This window comes from Loxodonta africana, chromosome 19 (assembly GCF_030014295.1).
Source record: "Loxodonta africana isolate mLoxAfr1 chromosome 19, mLoxAfr1.hap2, whole genome shotgun sequence".
In the NCBI taxonomy this organism is placed as follows: Eukaryota; Metazoa; Chordata; class Mammalia; order Proboscidea; family Elephantidae; genus Loxodonta; species Loxodonta africana.
Genome location: NC_087360.1, coordinates 7,381,236 through 7,398,994, shown reverse-complemented (window position 1 = coordinate 7,398,994; position 17,759 = coordinate 7,381,236). Strand labels below are relative to the sequence as shown.

Sequence of the window (17,759 nt, the reverse complement as noted above, 5' to 3'; positions counted from 1 at the left end):
TGCACAGCAGAATGAAACACTGCCTGGCCCCGCGCCATCCTTAAAATCGTTATGCTTGAGCCCATTGTCGCAGCTACTGTGTCAATCCACCTCGTTGAGGGTCTTCCTCTTTTTCGCTGACCCTGTACTTTGCCAAGCATGATGTCCTTCTCCAGGGACTGATCCCTCCTGACAACATGTCCGAACTATATAAGACACAGTCTCACCATCCTTGCTTCTAAGGTGCATTCTGGTTGTACTTCTTCCAAGACAGATTTGTTTGTTCTTTTGGCAGTCTGTGGTATATTCAAGGAAACCCTGGTGGCATAATGGTTAAGCACTACAGCTATTAACCAAGAGGTCGGCAGTTCAAATCTGCCAGGTGCTCGTCGGAAACTCTATGGGGCAGTTCCACTCTGTCTTACAGGGTGGCTAGGAGTCGGAATCAACTCGACAGCAGTGGGTTTGGTTGGTTGGTTTGGTATATTCAATATTCTTCGCCAACACCACATTCAAAGGCGTCAGTTCTTTTTCAGTCTTATTCATTGTCCAGTTTTCACATGCATATGATGTGATTGAAAGTACCGTGGTTTGGGTCAGGCGCACCTTAGTTTTCATCTTTGCTTTTCAGCATTTTAAAGAGGTCCTTTGCAGCAGATTTGCCGAATGCACTGCGTCTTTTGATCTCTTGACTGCTTGCTTCCATGGCTGTTGATTGTGGATCCAAGTAAAATGAAATCCTTGACAACTTCAGTCTTTTCTCCGTTTATCATGATGTTGCTCATTGGTCCAGTTATGACGATTTTTGTTTTCTTTATGTTCAGATACAGCCCACACTGAAGGCTGTGGTCTTTGATCTTCATTAGTAAGTGCTTCAAGTCTTTCTCACTTTCAGCAAGCAAGGTTGTGTGATTTGCATAACGTAGGTTGTTCATGAGCCTTCCTCCAATCCTGATGCCCGTTCCTCTTCATATCGTCCAGCTTCTTGGTTTATTTGCTCAGCATACAGATTGAATAGGTACGGTGAAAGGATACAACCCTGATGCACACCTTTCCTGACTTTAAACCACTCAGTATCCCCTTGTTCTGTCCAAACAACTGCCTCTTGATCTATGTAAAGATTCCTCATGAGCACAATTAAGTGTTCTGGAATTCCCCTTCCTCGCAGTGTTATCCATAGCTTATGATCCACACAGTCTACTGTACTGAGCAACTCTACTGGGCACATAGAAATGCCTTCAATTTGTTCAGTCATTCACTGGGTATTGGCATAGAACTGGTTCTTTGAGGACCCAGCAGCGCTGGGGCTCTAAAACGTTAAAATCTCAGATTAAACCATTTGGGAGTCCCAGAGACACGGATGTGGAGGTTCAAGACGGCGGAGTAGAGCAGAGCGCGACCACAACCCCAAGGGAACCCCGAGTGGGAGCCCCGCCCCGAAGCCCCGCCCATCACGCCCCGCCCCCGCGACCAGCCCCGTCCCGCCCCACCACACCCCCGGAGATCGCGCGAGAACTGGGTTGGCCCCTCTGCGACGCCGTAGGCCGGGCGGGCCTGGCACGTTTGAGTTGGGAAGGCGGTTTGTGGGCTCCCCTGGGCCGGCCAAGGGCGCGGGGCGCTGGGCTTGCCCCCGCCGCTCCGGGCGGCACGCCTATGGCGTTTCTAAGGTGACGCTGCCCACGCCGACCGTTCCCAGGGCGGAGGAACACCTATGAACTCTTCGGCGACCTTCCTCGCCAGCTGCCAGGTGAGCGGCCGCCGCGGGCGCCCGCCGGCTTCTCGGGCGCGTCCGGACACGAGTAAAGCGCTGGTCGCTTGAGAGAACAGTGCGTTTCGGCTAAATTCTAGTGTCTTTCTTTTTAAAGAGCGTGTTCTGCTTAAATTTGACACAGTGCACAAGTACCTGGCGTAAAAACTGAGCGTCATATCGGTCTGCCTAATCTGACAAACTAAAAGCTGTTACTCGGTCTAGGCGCCAAGACGCGAGTAGTAGGGGCTCACTTTTTCATGATGACACTTGGCATCTGTGAAGCTGCTTCTCTGTACCCCACTTCGCTTGGTTTCCTCATTTCCTCACGACAAACTCCGTTATACAAAAAAGCCCTGAAATGGACTTACCCAGGGTTTTCCAGCTTGTTTTATTTTCTTTCTTGCGTTTATCAGTATATGATAAGATGAATATTTCTGGTATACTTGCTCTTTGCCTGTGCATATACTAACATGTACGCTTGGCTCCCGTGATTATTGCTGTATCCACTGCTCAGTAAGTGTTTGCTGAGTGAGCAGGGGCAGATGACTCAATCAGCAAGGTGCACATGGGCTTGTTTGTGTTTATTTACTAATCTGTAGTGACAGTTTCACATTTTTTCACCTCATCAAAGATTCTGCTGCCAGGAATGGCTGGCATCTGCCTCTCTCCCAACCCCACAGCACCTTCCTACAGAAGCTTCTTTTCAAAGTTCACATCCCTAGCACGGACGGATTACCCAGTAAGCAAGGTAAACACAGCCCTATTTGTGCTTGCTTAATAATCTGTGGTGAAAACCATGTGAAATTGTTCACGGGAAAACTATGAAATTGTTCACTACAGATTAGTAAGTAAGCACAAGTAAGGCCATGCTTACCTTGCTTGTTGGGTAGTCTGTTTCTGTGAATAAGTGAATGAACAAATGAATGGCTTTCCCAAGACTGGAATCCACGTTTTGTGACTGGAAGTCAGCTGCCTTCGAATTCCATTTTGTTTTCACTAAAGTATGCTCAGTGACTAGTACCAAACCAAAACCAAACTCGTTGCCCTTGATTCTTACTCATTGTGATCCTATAAGGACAGGGTAAAACTGCCCCATAGGGTTTCCAAGGAACTGCTGTTGGTTTTGAACTGCCGACCTTTTGGTTAGCAGCTGAGCTCTTAACCACTGCACCACCGGGCTCCTCAGTGACTAGTAATGTAAGCGACTGTAATTCATTCATCATTATAGTTTATTTACAAACCTTATTTTTCAAAAAGTAGAAATGATTATACCTAGGCCTCTGGTGAACTTTTTTAACTGTTGCCTTTAAGATCGAACTCTTAAAGTAACACTTTTAGTTCTTTATTTCATACCAGGGAACAGTATCATAATAATTTGAAATGTGATTTATAGTCTTTTAATAATAGTGTTTGTTGAATGCTTTTTATGTGCCAGGCCATGTGCTAAGTGCTGTACAGAGATTATCTTGCTTACTTCACACAGCAACCCTAAGGAGGTAAAAGTGCTGTTAATACCATTTAACCAGTGAGGGAAATGAGGCTTAGAGAAGTTGAGTAACTTAACCAAGGTCATATAGCCACTAAGTGGCTGATTTTTTTTTTTAATTGTGCTTTAAGTGAAAGTTTACAAATCAAGTCAGTCTCTCATACAAAACCTTATAGATACCTTGCTACATACTCGTAATTGCTCTCCAATGAGACAGAGCATTCTTTCTCTCTACCCTGTGTTTCCATGACCATTCAGCCAGCTTCTGTCCCCCTTGGCCTTCACATCTCCTCTCCAGACAGGAGCTCCACCCATAGCCTCATGTGTCTACTTGATCCAAGGAGCCCACTCCTCACCAGTATCATTTTCTGTCTTACACTCCAGTCCAATCCCTGTCTGAAGGGTTTGCTTGGGGAATGGTTCCTGTCTTGGGCTAACAGGAGGTCTGGGGACCAGGACCTCTGGGATCCCTCTAGACTCAGTCAGACCATTAAGACTGGTCTTTTTACAGGAATTTGGGCTCTGCATTCCACTGCTCTCCTGCTCCTTCAGGGATTCTCTGTCGTGCTCCCTGTCATGGGAGTCATCGGTTGTAGCCGGGCACCATCTAGTCCTGGTGTCAGGCTGATGTAGTCTCTGATTTATGTGGCCCATTCTCATTCTTGGGCTCATACTTGTATCTTTGGTATTTTTCATTCTCCTTTGCTCCATGTGTGTTGAGACCAACTGTTGCATCATAGGTGGCCACTTGCTAGCGCTTAAGACCCCAGACACCACTTTCCAAAATGGGATGCAGAATGTTTTCTTAGTAGTTTTTATTATGAGATAATTGCTATTTAAGTAATTCTAGTTGACCTAGATGTCCCCTGAAACCATGGTCCCCAATCTCGCCCCTGCTACGCTGACCTTCGAAGCATTTGGTTTATTCAGGAAACTTCTTTGCTTTTGGTTTAGTCCAGTTGTGCTGACCTCTCTTGTATTGTGTGTTGTCCTTCCCTTCACCTAATTCAGTTCTTGTGTAGTAGCTAGTTAGTTAATCCCCCTCTCCCTCCCTCTCTCCCCGCTACGTGGCTGATTCTTGGTTCACTCTTATGTTAGACTAATGTCCCTGCACTAAAACCAAAAACAAACCCGTTGCCATCGAGTGAATTCTGGCTCATAGTGACCCTATAGGACAGGGTAGAACTGTCCCCCAGAGTTTCCAAGGCTGTGATCTTGAAGGAAGCAAACTGCCTCACCTTTCTTTGTCAGAGCGGCTGGTGGATTCAAACTGCCGATCTTGTGGTTAGCAGTTGAGTGCTTAACCACTGTGCCACCAGGGCACCTTTTAAAGTTATAAATGCTTAAAAGGAATTCTTGTAGATAATTTCGTTAGGTGTGAACATGGCATCATGGTTATGCAAGAAATGTTCATTTTTAGGGATGCATACTGAAGTTTTTAAGGGTGAAATGTATTTTATCAATGAAGAAAATGGAAAATTGAAGCAGCTCTGGCAAAATCTTGACTCTAGGCAGTGAGGAGCATGTGGGAGTTTATTATACAAGCCTCTTGGTTTTTGTGTGTGTTTGAATTTTTTCCTTGCAAAAGTTATTTTTAATTAGGTATGTGGAGTTTGGACCAGGGACACTTTTAAATTGTCCTTGGTAGCTGGAGTGTAGATAGATGTTATATTTGACACTGTAAGATTTTTTTTTTAATAGACTAAAATTGCTATTCTTGAATAGAATTACTTAAATAGCAGTTATCTCATCTTTCCCTTCACTTAATTACTGCAGAATTGCAGGGGTAAGGTAGAGGATAATATTGTTGATTGGTACAAGAAGAGAGTTCACAGCAAAGAAGATAAAATGCAGAAACAGGTTTATTTGTGGTTGGCCAGTAGAGGTTTTAGAAACAGAGTCCCACTTTTTAAGAGTGGTGTGTGTGTTAGGACAGAGACTGATAGGCAGCATGCATGGTAGGTTTGAACTTGTTTAAATATACATAATTTTGATGCCCTGTTGTTAACAGGGAATAAAACTTTGTTGATTTTTTCAAACTACTTCAAGTTGGCAGGAAAAGAAGATACAAGTATTTAGAAAATATGCTTTGGCTGATTTATGTTATTGATCAGTTTTCTTTTGATATAAAACCACTTTCTGTGTTTAGAACATCGGGTCAGAAGTTGAGATTTCCACTATTGAGAAACAGCGGAAAGAACTGCAGCTGCTAATCGGAGAATTAAAAGATCGAGATAGAGAGCTCAACGATATGGTCGCAGTACATCAAAGACAACTTCTTTCGTGGGAAGAGGATCGGCAGAAAGTGTTGACTTTGGAGGAACGTTGCAGCAAATTAGAAGGTCAGAAATATACTCAGCACCATCTGTCATACACGTCTTTATGTGAGTACGTTTTTAGGGCTCCCAGGGAAGATAGAGAAGAAATAGAGGACACAGCCCCTGCCATCTAGGAGTTTAGTCTAAATTAAGATAGAAGACTTACTAACACTCTCAATCAAACAGACAAATGTGAATTAAACTAGGGCCAACAAAGAACTTAGATTTAAAGAGGGTGCATCGGTTCTCATTCTTATTAGTAATTAAGGAAATGCAAATTAAAGCCATAATGAGCTACTGTTTCACATCTGCCAGACTGGCAGAAATTATTAGGTGATGGTAAAGATGTGGCGCTAAGGTACTCACACCCTGCCAAAGGGAGTATTGTTTGGCAGGAGACTTCTTTGCATGTCCTCTGGCCCATCAAGTCCACTTGCAGAAATATACTCACACTTTAATGTCCGTATGAATCAACTAAGGATCTTGTTAAGCATAGCTTCTGATTCAGTAGGTCTGGGGCACATGTGTCTGCCTTTTCAACAAGTTCCTGGACCACACCAGTGCAGCTGGGCCAGGACCATATTCTGAGTAACAAGATTCTAGAGAAACTCGCATATATCCACCAAGATACAAGTACAGATATATTCTCAGCAGCATAGTCCGTAATGGCCACAAAGTGGAAACAACCCAGATAACCATCAATAGTGGAATGGATAAGTCAATTTTGGTATAATCATATAATAAATTATCATATATGACAGTATTACGAGTACACAAACTGGGTTGCATGCAACAACATGGATGAATTTTAGGATTATAATCTTAAGCAAAAAAGGCAGAGAGAAGAATTCTTGGAGTCTAATTCCATTTGTATATGCTCGGAAAGCTGTATTTTTTAGGGATGTGGTTAAAGGATAATAAAAAGTAAATTATTTAAGATCAGGATGGTGATTGAGAAGTAGAAATCAGAGCGGTTGTGTCCAGGAAGTGACGTGGAGGGACTTCCGGGCTGCTGACAGTGGTACGGAGTGCATGCATGTTCCCTTTGTGACTATTTGTTAAACTGCACACAAACGAATTTTGTGACTTTTTTGTTTTTATGTGCATTTCACAATTTAAAAGGTTTTAAAAAAAAATTGTACTTTAAAAAGTTCATTAACACATTTTTACTTTTTAATCACGGGTTTTGAAAATAATGCATTTTAAGCTTCAGATTGGACCACAAATAAATTTTCGATGAAATTTCCCTCAGGTGAGCTACATAAAAGAAGTGAAATAATCAGGTCACTCATAAAGAAAGTAAAAAGCCTTGAATCGAATCAAAATGAATGCCAAATGGCTCTTCAAAAGACTCAACAACAACTTCAGGAAATGGCTCAGAAGGCAACCCATGCTTCTCTCCTCTCTGAAGACCTTGAGGTTCGTATTTTTTTTTTTGATAAGCTTACCTTGTCCAAATTCTGTTTGTGCTTCAGTCATTGAAAAATTAGATTGAAATTAAATGTTTCCATTTAAAATGCATGTCTGTGTATGCAAGTGCACACATGCCTGCATCACAGTCTTGTGTTGATTGTACTGTTTCGGTTAGCTGCGCAGTGCTATCCTGCCTTAGAGATCAGGCTTCATTAAAACGTAGAGATTAATATCATCAGCTTTGAGTAGCTTCAAATTAATGCACTCTAAACTATTTCTTATCTGATGTGATAAATATCTGTGCTCATTAACAGCATATTGGGAATAGAATCTGTAAGACGGACTTGTTTTCTTGTTCTAACTAGTCAGTCATCAGATAGTTTTCGAGCTCATGCTTTATGAGAGGCACCGAGAGAAAGTCAGCTTATTTTGTGTTATATCTTTCATACTCTTGTTTCATAATGATAGTCATTATAGATCATGGTAATATAATGGGTCTTAATAATTCATAATAATATAGATTTGTAATGCTTTTTTTCTTGGAATACTATTTTAGACAGTTTCTAGCTATAAAATAAGTAAAAACTATTCTCGAATCTATATTGAATTAACAAATGGAAGATATAATTTTACGTCTGGTTGTTCTTTTTTTCCCGACCAGTAAACATATTGTGCACAAAATAGTAATATCAGACACAGTTCTGCCATTTAAAAAGACTTAGAAGTGCGAATACCTCAATATGAAGTTGTTTCAACATAGAGTGTAAAAAAAAAAAAATTGGTGTTAACTAATATTCCTTTATTTCAGAGAAAGAAATCGCTTACTAATGCAATTGTCATTCGTTCATTCTCTCTTTTCTTCCCAGGCTAAAATTATACGTGAAATAGGCATGTATGCAAACGTAACCAGTATAACTCAGTAGGGCAGTACAAGTATTGAGAGGATACTCGAGTTAATGGAAAAATAGATATTTGTGTTCCTTTTTAATGATTGCTTGCCTAGCCTACTTTGTTACTAAAAAAAAGTTAAAATTAAAGTGGGGAAATTAGCACAGGTTATGGATGGTTGGTGATGGCAATGAAAGCTTTAAAATGACTCAATTAATATTTATTTTGTGTCTTCCCTTGTAGGCTAGAAACCAGAATCTCAGCAACACGTTAGTGGACCTTTCTGCCCAGGTAGGGCAGTTACAAGCTCGAGAACAGGCACTCACTACTATGATAAAGCTAAAGGTGAGTAAAAATAACAACACCTCCATTTGCCTGACCACTGGGTACGTTTAAAGTATATTCACATACAGTATCTTATTTAATTCCTATAGCAACCCAGAAAAGTAGCGCTATCAATATTCTCATTTTTTTTGTGTGTGTCTATTATTACACCAGCACCAGGCTGTTTTGATTCCTATGGCTATATAATGTTTTAAAATCAGGAAGTGTGAGTCCTCGTACTATGTTCTTCTCTTTCAACATTGCTTTAGCATTTCTGGGCCTCTTACCGTTCCATATAAAGTTGAGGACTGGTTTTTCCATTTCTGTAAAGAAGGCTGTTGGAATTTTGGTTGGGACTGCATTGAATCTATAGATCACTTTGGGTAGTATTGACATCTTAACAATATTAAGTCTTCCAGTCCATAAACATGGAACATCTTTCCAGCTATAAAAAGTCGCCTTTAATCTTTTTCCGACAGTGTTTCATAATTTTCATTGTGTAAGTTGTTCTCATTTTTTAAATTCTCCTTTTAGAAATGAGGGAAACAAGTTGAACTTGATCTCTTCTGAGGTATTCATTATGAGGCCTCATGAAGTTATTGGCAGTAAGATTGCTTCTTAATCCTCTTTAAAATGGAAATGAAAAACTGTTAGCAATCCAGCAGTTGATGTAGTCACTAAAATGTGATAAACAGTTACATTTCTTCTGCTATAGTACATGTCTTTGATACACATTATTTCATATGTAGAGTTGGTCAGTAAACCAAAAACCAAACCCGTTGCCGTTGAGTCGATTCCGACTCTTAGTGACCCTGTAGGACAGAGTAGAGCTGCCCCATAGGGTTTCCAAGGCTATAATCCTTATGGATGCAGACTGCTACATCTTTTTTCCGTGGAGCCACTGGGTGGGCTTGAACCCCCAATCTTTTGGATAGCAGCCGAGTGCTTAACCATTGTGCCACCCAAAACAAAAAACCAAACCCGTTGCCGTCGAGTTGATTCCAACTCATAGCGACTCTATAGGACAGGGTGGAACTGCCCCATAAGGCTGCCAAGGCTGTACTCTTCACAGAAGCAGACTGCCACACCTTTCTCCTGCAGAGCAGCTGCGGGGTTTGAACTATGCTGACCTTTCGGTTGGCCGCCTGCCACTTAGGGGAATGATACTGATCTAATGGGAAGGTCTTGTGTCATTTTTCCCAGCACGTTAATATTTTAAAGAGATCAGTGGCAAGCTTTCTTAAAGAGACGATATTAAAATCAGCCATCTTGTCTTAGGTCAAGCAGTGGCCAGTTTAGCGGCTTCAACAACTGCTATGATTTCCGTCAGAGCAAACCATCTGGCAAAGCTGTGAATACTAATGAAGATGCTACAAAGATACTTCCCTGAATTAAAAACAGACTGTACTCCCAGAATTAGATTTTTTATTTTGATGAAAATGGCCTCTATCAGAAGCAGATGCCTTCCAGGGCATACTTATTAAAGGAGGCAGCGTGAACCCCAGGCTTCAGGCTGGAAAGAATCGGCAGTGATGCTGGATGCAGATGCCAGGAGAGGCTTCACTGCTGTGGGGTGCTCATGAGGACTTCATCTGTACCACTTACTGGTCTGGTCACAAAGCTCCTTTGGTGTTTTAATGGTCTGTCCTGACCCGTGAGTCCTCCTAGTGTGAAATTTACAGGATGTGACTTTTCAGGGAGGTATAGCTGGTGTCATAGCGGTAATGCTGGCGCTTAGTCAGGGGTAGAACCTGCTAGTAATAGTTATTCCAGGAGAGTGGGTGAGGGAGAGAACTTTTGCTTATTATTTTTACGCATTTAGGTATTGTATGAATCGTTTTTCAACAAGCATACGCTTTTTTTTGTAATTAAAACAACCACCTCAACAATGAGATTCTAGTTTGGGTGGCTATGCGATGAGGTCTTAGAATCTGTCATTTTAATAAGCTGAAAAGAAGAGGTGAAAGTGCTGAAGTGGTGTGCCATGGGGCTTCATCTCTGTAATCCAGAGACTAATCCCACCCCACCCCCAAGGTCTGCCATCCCTCCTGTTGCTGTTACAAATAGTTGTCTTGTTTCACATTTTCTGAGAGACAGCAAGGTGTAGTGGTTAAATGCATGAGTCCTGGGGCCAGCTGGTTAGATTCAAATCCTGGCTCAATTACTTACCAGTTGTGTAAGCTTGGCTTAGTTACCTAGCCTTCCTGTGCCTGTTTTCTCGTCTGCCTTATGCTGATGATAATAGTACTTGCCTTATAGAGCTATTACGAAGATTAAAGAGGTTAATAGATGAAAAGTGTTTAAAACTAAACCTGGCACACAATGAGATTTTAATGAGTATAATTTTTTCTTATTGATTACTTGGAATTAAAAATCTAATAACAGCTTTTAAATTTGATTTTTTTTTTTTTTAAGGACAAAGATATTATTGAGGCAGTCAATCACATTGCAGACTGTTCGGGTAAATTTAAACTGTTGGAACATGCATTGCGTGACGCCAAGATGGTGGAGAATAGTATTGTGAAAGAAAAGCAGGATTATAAGCAGAAATTAAAAGCGCTTAAGGTTGAAATCGGTAAACTAAAAGGTAAGGAAGAGACATGCACTTAAGCATTTTACCTTGGGAATATGTTTCTTCATTTAGTGTCACCTATCACCTCATCTCATGATTCAGAGTGGTCTGTCACTGGCCTTAGGTCATCTTAGTTAACTATGCTGCTGTAACGGAAATACCACAGGTAGGTGGCTATAACAGACAGGAATTTATTTTCTCCAGTTAGGAGGCTAGAAGTCTGATTTCAGGGTATCGGCTCTAGGGGAAGGCTTTCTCTATCAGCTTCTGTTGCTTGGCAGTTTTCATGTGGCTTGACATCTGTCTTCCCTCATCTCTGCTTGCTTGCGTGATCTGCTTTTATATTTCAAAAGAGACTGATTTAAAACATACCCTACACTTGAATCCTGCTTTATTAACATCACAAAGAGAACCCATTCCCAAATAGCTTATAACCATAGGCATAGAGGCTAGGATTTACAACCCATATTTTGGGGGGAACACAATTCAATTGATAACAGGTCCTAACATGAAATGTCCCTTTCTTTTATATAGACTTATGCTGCAACTTTTGTGTTATAATCAGATAAATAACAGAGGAAGCTGTATAATGCATTATGTATTTTTTAAAGTCCTACCTTAATTTAGAGGGTCATTGAAAAAGAGGAAGACTGATGATGAGATGGCTTGACATAGTGGCTGCAAGAATGTGCTCAAACATAGCAACGATTGTGAGGATGGCTCAGGACCAGGCAGTGTTTTGTTCTGTTTTTCATAGGGTCACCATGAGTCAGAACCAACTCGACAGCACTTAACAACATCGGTTAGCTATTGTTAGTAGTTCCTTTGGAACGAACAACAAGCATACTGAGTGACGTACAAGTGGAAACATTTGGAGGTCACATGGGAGTTGGCTGCTCTGGGCCAGCTAGGGCTGCTCCTCTTCCTCCCCACTGGTGGGCTAGCCTGGGCACTTCTTCCCGTGGGGATGGCAGGAGTTAAAGAGAGTAAGCAGGAGCCTGTGAGGACTCTTAAGATCTAGGGTTGGACCTACCATGGCATCACTTCTGCCTCATTCTGTTGGTCAGAGCAAGTCATGTGGCTGAACCCAAACCCACGCAGTGGGACCTGTACTCTGCCCTTTGTGGGAGGAATGGCGAAGTCACATGGCAAAATTACAGGCAGGGTTGCCATTGTTGTTGGGTGCCATTGAGTCAGTTCCTACTCTAGTGACCCCCACATGACAGAGTAGAACTGCCGCATAGGATTTTCTTGGCTGTAGTCTTGATTGGAGAAGATCACTGGGCCTTTCTCCTGCAGAGCGGCTGGGTGAGTTCGAACCATCAGCCTTTCAGTCAGCAGTCAATTGCTTAATCAGTATGCCCCCAGGGAGGGATGAGGAATTGGCACTCATAACACAGTTTCCCAGAGTGACATGTTTTTTTTGTTTTAATTCCCTGTTCTGTTCTCCTTTTCTACTTTGATTCTCACAGTAACTCCGTGATTCACTTCTTTCTGAGTAACGTAGCTCTTGAAGTTTTACAATGAAGGGAAGGCTGGGTGTACCAGGTGGATTAGTGCTATACGCTGTGCCTATCGTAGAGGTGTTCGTGTAAAAACTTAAATTCAGCCACGAAAGGCACGGAACTAGGCCCGCTTTCCTCTGGCCTTCCCCCCGTTGTTCAGAGTCAGCCTTGGGGCCGAGAATTTGTCATATTAGTCTCCAGCCTGCCCCCATAGCATCGCATTCTGTCATTGGTCATTGCAGTAGACAAGAAGATGGATTCTCACTGTGGAGGAACAGCCCTACAGGCAGTGACAAAAGGCACGGTGTGGTGGAAGTTATTCTCACCACTGCCCACAGTGCATGCCTGTGAGGCAGTGAGCTCTCCGTTACTGGGTGTAGTCAAGCAGAGGAGCATCGCGGAGAGGTCTCCTGCATTTGCCTGAACTAAATGGCCTTTTATGTTTGTTTTGACTAAAAGATCCTGGCATTGTGAACTTGTATCTTCGCCGACTTAATTTAAAAGAGCCAGCAGTCTAAAAGCTTGTCTTTCTGATGTCCTGACCTGTGGCAAAGCATAGAGCTTGCCTCCATTTATAGCTTCAGCTAAAACCATAATCCTCTTATAAGCCCCTTGACAGCAAAGAGGGACTCTGTCCTCTCTCTTTGATCTACAGTTACATGGGGGTACGTTGTAGGCCCTCAGTAAATGTTTATTGAGTGTTTATGTATACCTAGGTAAGATAGCCCAGTCAAAAGAAGTGGAGTACTTTACACCTGCTAAGTATTTTATAAATTCAACATTTAATAAACATAAAAAAATCAAAAGTAGAGTAATGAGTAGTGGAATAGAGAGTGAGGGAGACTCATTTAGTTGGGTGGACTGGGAAGGCTTTTTGAAGAGTTCGTGTTTGAGCTAAAACTTGAATGATGGGAAGAACTAACTGTGTGAAGACTGAGCCAAGAACTCTCCAGGCGGGAAGAGCAGCAAATGCAATGTCCTTAGAGTGGGTTTTGAGGTTGGGATGTGTTCAAGGAACAGAACAAGAGAAAGGAGAGAGGGATTGGAAAGTAGGCGGGCCCAGGTCTTTTAGGGCTTTTTTTTTAGTCTATGCTAGTAAGTTTGGATTTCATCCTAAACGTAGCGGGAAGCCATTGGCAGGCTGTTAGCAGATACACAACGTGAGCGGATTTTTATTTGTAGAAGATTGCTGTGACTGTTCTGAGGACCATGAGCTGTATAGGTGAGACAAGGGCTCAAGCAGGAAGACAAGTCAGGTGAGAGTGGAAGGGCTTGGGCTAGGGTCATTGCCATGGACCCAGGTGCTGGCCATGGGACATATTTCAGCTGTAGGTGTAACAGGACTTGGAGTTAACTGGAAGGGGGTGCTGAGGACATGAGCGTTATCCATGGCACGTAGCCTCCAAGGAGCTGGTATTTATTTGAGAACTTTTTTCCCCTTCTGTTTGTGAAGAGGAGCTGAACGAAAAGACAACAGAAAATAATGACCAACGAGAAGAGATCATTCGCCTCAAGCAAGAAAGAAGTTACCTGCACGATGAATTGGTTTTTACTGGTAAATAACAGAGAACTAGTTTAAGTGATGAAGTAGTTGTATATTTATAACCTAAGGTACTACTTGTAACAGACTGAAGGAATGATACCTATCTCAAAAGAGTTTTTGGGTTGTTTGTTGTCTTTTTCTTAACATCCTTTGAAGGACGGGTAGGGACAAGGCAGGGAATTGTAAGCTGTTATCACACCTCTCTGAAAAGGAGCTCTGGTGGTGCAGGGGTTAAGCACTCAGCAGCTAACAAAAAGCTCGGTGGTTCTGTTTGAACCCACCAGCTGCTCTTTGGGAGAAAGATGCGGCAATCTGCTTCTGTAAAGAGTCAGTGGACTTTATGGCAGTGGGGTGGTTTTGGGTCATGCCTCCGAGGGAACTGTTTCCTCGTCTGTAAAATGAAGATCTGCAGTCCTTGCAGTTGACGTGTGTGACTGTGCCTCTTTAAAGCATAATACTGGTGCTTAGAAATTCCCTAAGAAAGAATCTTCCAAATTGATGAAGGGAGGACGTTTATAATTTTGCAAATAAACCAAACCAAACTCATTGCCAATGAGTCGATTCTGATTCATAGCGACCCTATAGGACAGAATAGAGCTGCCCCATAGGGTTTCCAAGGCTGTGATCTTTCCAGAAGCCGCCTGCCCCATCTTTCTGCCGTGAAATTGCTGGCGAGTTCAAAGCATCAACCTTTTGGTTAGAGCAGAGCTCTTAACCACTGAGGTATCAGGACTCCTTGTTTTTTTTTTTTGGCAAATACTAGATAAAAATTAGAATTACGTATTTTTCCAGTTTTGTAAATAGATACCTATAATTATTGCAGTTGAAAAAATAACACGTTTTGTTACATCAGCATGATCATAAAATAAGAATGTTGGGGATGAATTTTTTTGATTTAAAGGAAGTTTCTCGATTATGATTAATTTATGCTCCCATCTAGTGACATAAACATCTCATTCCGTCCCCCCAGCCGTATTCCCCCAAACCTGTGCCATCCCACCCCGTATCTCAGTTCCCCCTAGGGAATGCCTCTCCTTCGTCCCCACTCCCAGTTGAGAATCATGGCTCTGCAGATCTCTGCACCTCTGCTAGCCAAGAAAACTTTATCGAGCTTTCATTTCTATAGTTTGTATTACGGAAATCACAGATTTAGAGGTAAAGTTTCACATAGAAAATTAAATTAGTTTTTTTCTTGGTCTACTTATACCTACCCTCGACTCTCTTCCTTCCAGGAAGAGAATACATTCTAGTAAATTAAAGAAAAAAAATATAATATTACATTAAGAAATTTTCAAGTAAAATTTATTTCCTAATTTTAATCTAAAAATGATAAAGGATTAGGAAAAAGCATGGTTTTCCACCACCAGATGTCACTGTTTCTCCTATGTCTAGGATAACTGTGTCTCAAAGTAATGAGCTACTTCTTACTAATATCTAACATTTGTAGCTTTATATTTGGATTCAACTAATCTTTGGGTCAGCGTTTTTGTGCCAGGCACTCTGCTAGTTGCTGAGGAGCAGATCACCAGGCCGTTCTCCCGAGGAGCGGTTGAGTGGGTTTGAACCCCCGACCTTTCGTTTAGCAGCGAAGTGCTTAACCTTTGTGCCACCAGGGCTACTTACAGAGAATTTAATACTGTACAAATGCTCTGAATAAAATGCTCTGGGAGGTTGGAGGGAGGAATAATGGAAGTTTACAGAATAATTTTAACAGTCTGTTTGCCTCTTTTTTTGTAAATTATTTTTTGTGCTTTAAGTGAAAGTTTACAAATCAAGTCAGTCTCTCACACGAAAAGTTATACACACCTTGCTATGTACTCCTGTCTGCTCTCTCTCTAATGAAACAACACATTCCTCCTCTGCACCCTGTATTCCCTGTGTCCATTCAACCAGCTCCTGTCCCCCTCTTCCTTCTCACCTTGTCTCCATACAGGAGTTGGAGTCTCATGTGTCTACTTGAGCCAAGAAGCTTACTCCTCACCAGTACCATTATCTAATAGTCCAGTCCAATCCCTGTCTGGAGAGCTGGCTTCAGGAATGGTTCCAATCTTGGGCTAACAAAGGGTCCAGGACCGTAACCTCCAGGGTCCCTCTAACCTCAGTCAGACCTTTAAGCCTGGTCATTTTATGAGAATTTGAGATCTGCATCCCACTGTTGTCCTGCTCCATCAGGGACTCTCTGTTGTGTTTCCTGTCAGGGTAGTGATTGGTGGTAGCCAGGTGCCATCTAGTTCTTGTGGTCTCAGGCTGTTGGAGTCTCTAGTTTTTGTGGCTCTTTCTGTCTTTTGGGCTCATCTTTACCATATGTCTTTGGCGTTCTTTATTCTCCTTTGCTCCAGGTGGGTTGAGACCAATTCATGCATCTTAGATGGCCACTTACTAGCATTTAACATCACAGAGGCCTCTCACCAAGTGGGATGCAGAATGTTTTCTTAATATGTTTTGTTATGCCAATTGACCTAGATGTCCCCTGAAACCATGGTCCTTCGAAGCATTCAGTTGTATTCAGGAAACTTCTTTGCTTTTGGTTTAGCTCAGCTGTGCTGACCTCTCCTGTACTGTGTTGTCCTTCCCTTCACCTAAAATAGTTCTAGTCTAATATCTAATAAATGAATATCTCTCTCCCTCCCTCCCCACCCTTGTAACCATCAAAGAATATTTTCTGCTGTGTTTAAATTTTTTCTAGAGTTCTTATAATAGTGGTCTCATACAACATTTGTCCTTTTGCAGCTGACTAATTTCACTCAGCATAATGCCTTCCAGATTCCTCCATGCTGTGAGATCTTTCACAGATTCATTGTTGTTCCTAATCGTTGCATAGTATCCCATTATATGAATCTACCATAGTTTATTTATCCATCGATGGATACCTTGGTTGCTTCTGTCTTTTTGCTATTGTAAACAGTGCTGCAGTGAACATGGGTGTGCATTTATCTGTTAGTGTAAAGGCTCTTATTTCTCTAGGGTATATTCTAAGGAGTGGGATTGCTGGATCGTATGGTAGTTCTATTTCTAGCTTTTTAAGGAAGCGCCAAGTCGATTTCCAAAGTGATGGTACTATTTGACATTCCCACCAGCAGTATATAAATAAGTGTTGCAGTTTCACCACAACCTCTCCAACATGTATTATATTATTATTATTTTTTAATTAATGCTAGCCTTGTTGGGGTGAGACGGTATCTCATTGTAGTTTTGATTTGTATTTCTCTAATGGCTAATGAGCGTATCTGCCTTCTACTTGATCTATCATTTTATACTCACGAATCCTGCTAGGTATCACCAGGTGAACTACCTGGAATAATACTATATTAAAGTAATACTATATTAAATCCTTTTTAAGATACAGCTTTTTTTTTTAAACCATTTTCTAAGCTTATTTCTTGAAAATGTTTTCTACTATATTGTCACGTAACAGTGTTTATATGTTTAAATTATAAAAGTGAATTAAACCTAAAAAGAATTTTAAAAGGCTTAATGTGATAATATGGTATCAGGTGTTATGGCTACAAGTCTGCACATTTCATTTGAAATTGGAAGATGTCTTAAAATTTTACCTTTCTTTTCAGTTCAGAGCTTTGTTTTCCTTTTGTTGAAGGTGAAGTTCTTCACGTAGGCTTAGAGGCACATTTCATTTGTTTACCTACCTTGTTTATGAGGAGTTTGCAAATAAGATGGCAATACTGTTTTACAGTCTATGGGTCCTTAAACTGCCGTTGAGTCAGTTCCAAGTCATGGTGACCCCATGTAGGTCCTTATAGTCCTATAAATGTAGCCTCCAGGGACTGAGCACCCTGCCTGAAAAGGTCTCCAGTTAATTAGAGGCAGTGTCCCTTGGCCAGTGTTGGACAGGGTCCCTTGTGTTGTCCTCTTAGGCTGCTGCTCAGTCAGATGTAGCAGAGAGCTCCCTACCTCTTTGTTTTCCAGGACCTCCCTTTACCTCTTAGGAAAACGGGCACTCTGATCTCTCAGCTAAACCCAGCC

The 17,759-nt window shown here is 41.7% G+C and overlaps 1 protein-coding gene across 7 annotated transcripts in view; it reads left to right on the top strand.

The window, feature by feature from the left end:
• Positions 1 to 1,521: 1,521 nt before the first annotated feature.
• Positions 1,522 to 17,759, top strand: part of CCDC62 (coiled-coil domain containing 62) — a 43,768-nt gene continuing 27,530 nt past the window's right edge. For 5 of the 7 annotated variants that reach the window (XM_064272128.1, XM_010599839.3, XM_010599836.3 and 2 more), the window contains exons 1-6: positions 1,522 to 1,726; positions 5,365 to 5,599; positions 6,786 to 6,952; positions 8,078 to 8,179; positions 10,574 to 10,745; positions 13,689 to 13,790. In XM_064272128.1, coding sequence (XP_064128198.1) covers positions 1,691 to 1,726; positions 5,365 to 5,599; positions 6,786 to 6,952; positions 8,078 to 8,179; positions 10,574 to 10,745; positions 13,689 to 13,790 — 814 coding nt within the window. In that variant the 5' untranslated portion in view covers positions 1,522 to 1,690. The remainder of the gene's footprint in view (positions 1,727 to 5,364; positions 5,600 to 6,785; positions 6,953 to 8,077; positions 8,180 to 10,573; positions 10,746 to 13,688; positions 13,791 to 17,759) is intronic. The other 2 variants (XM_023539228.2, XM_064272130.1) reach the window with 2 other exon arrangements.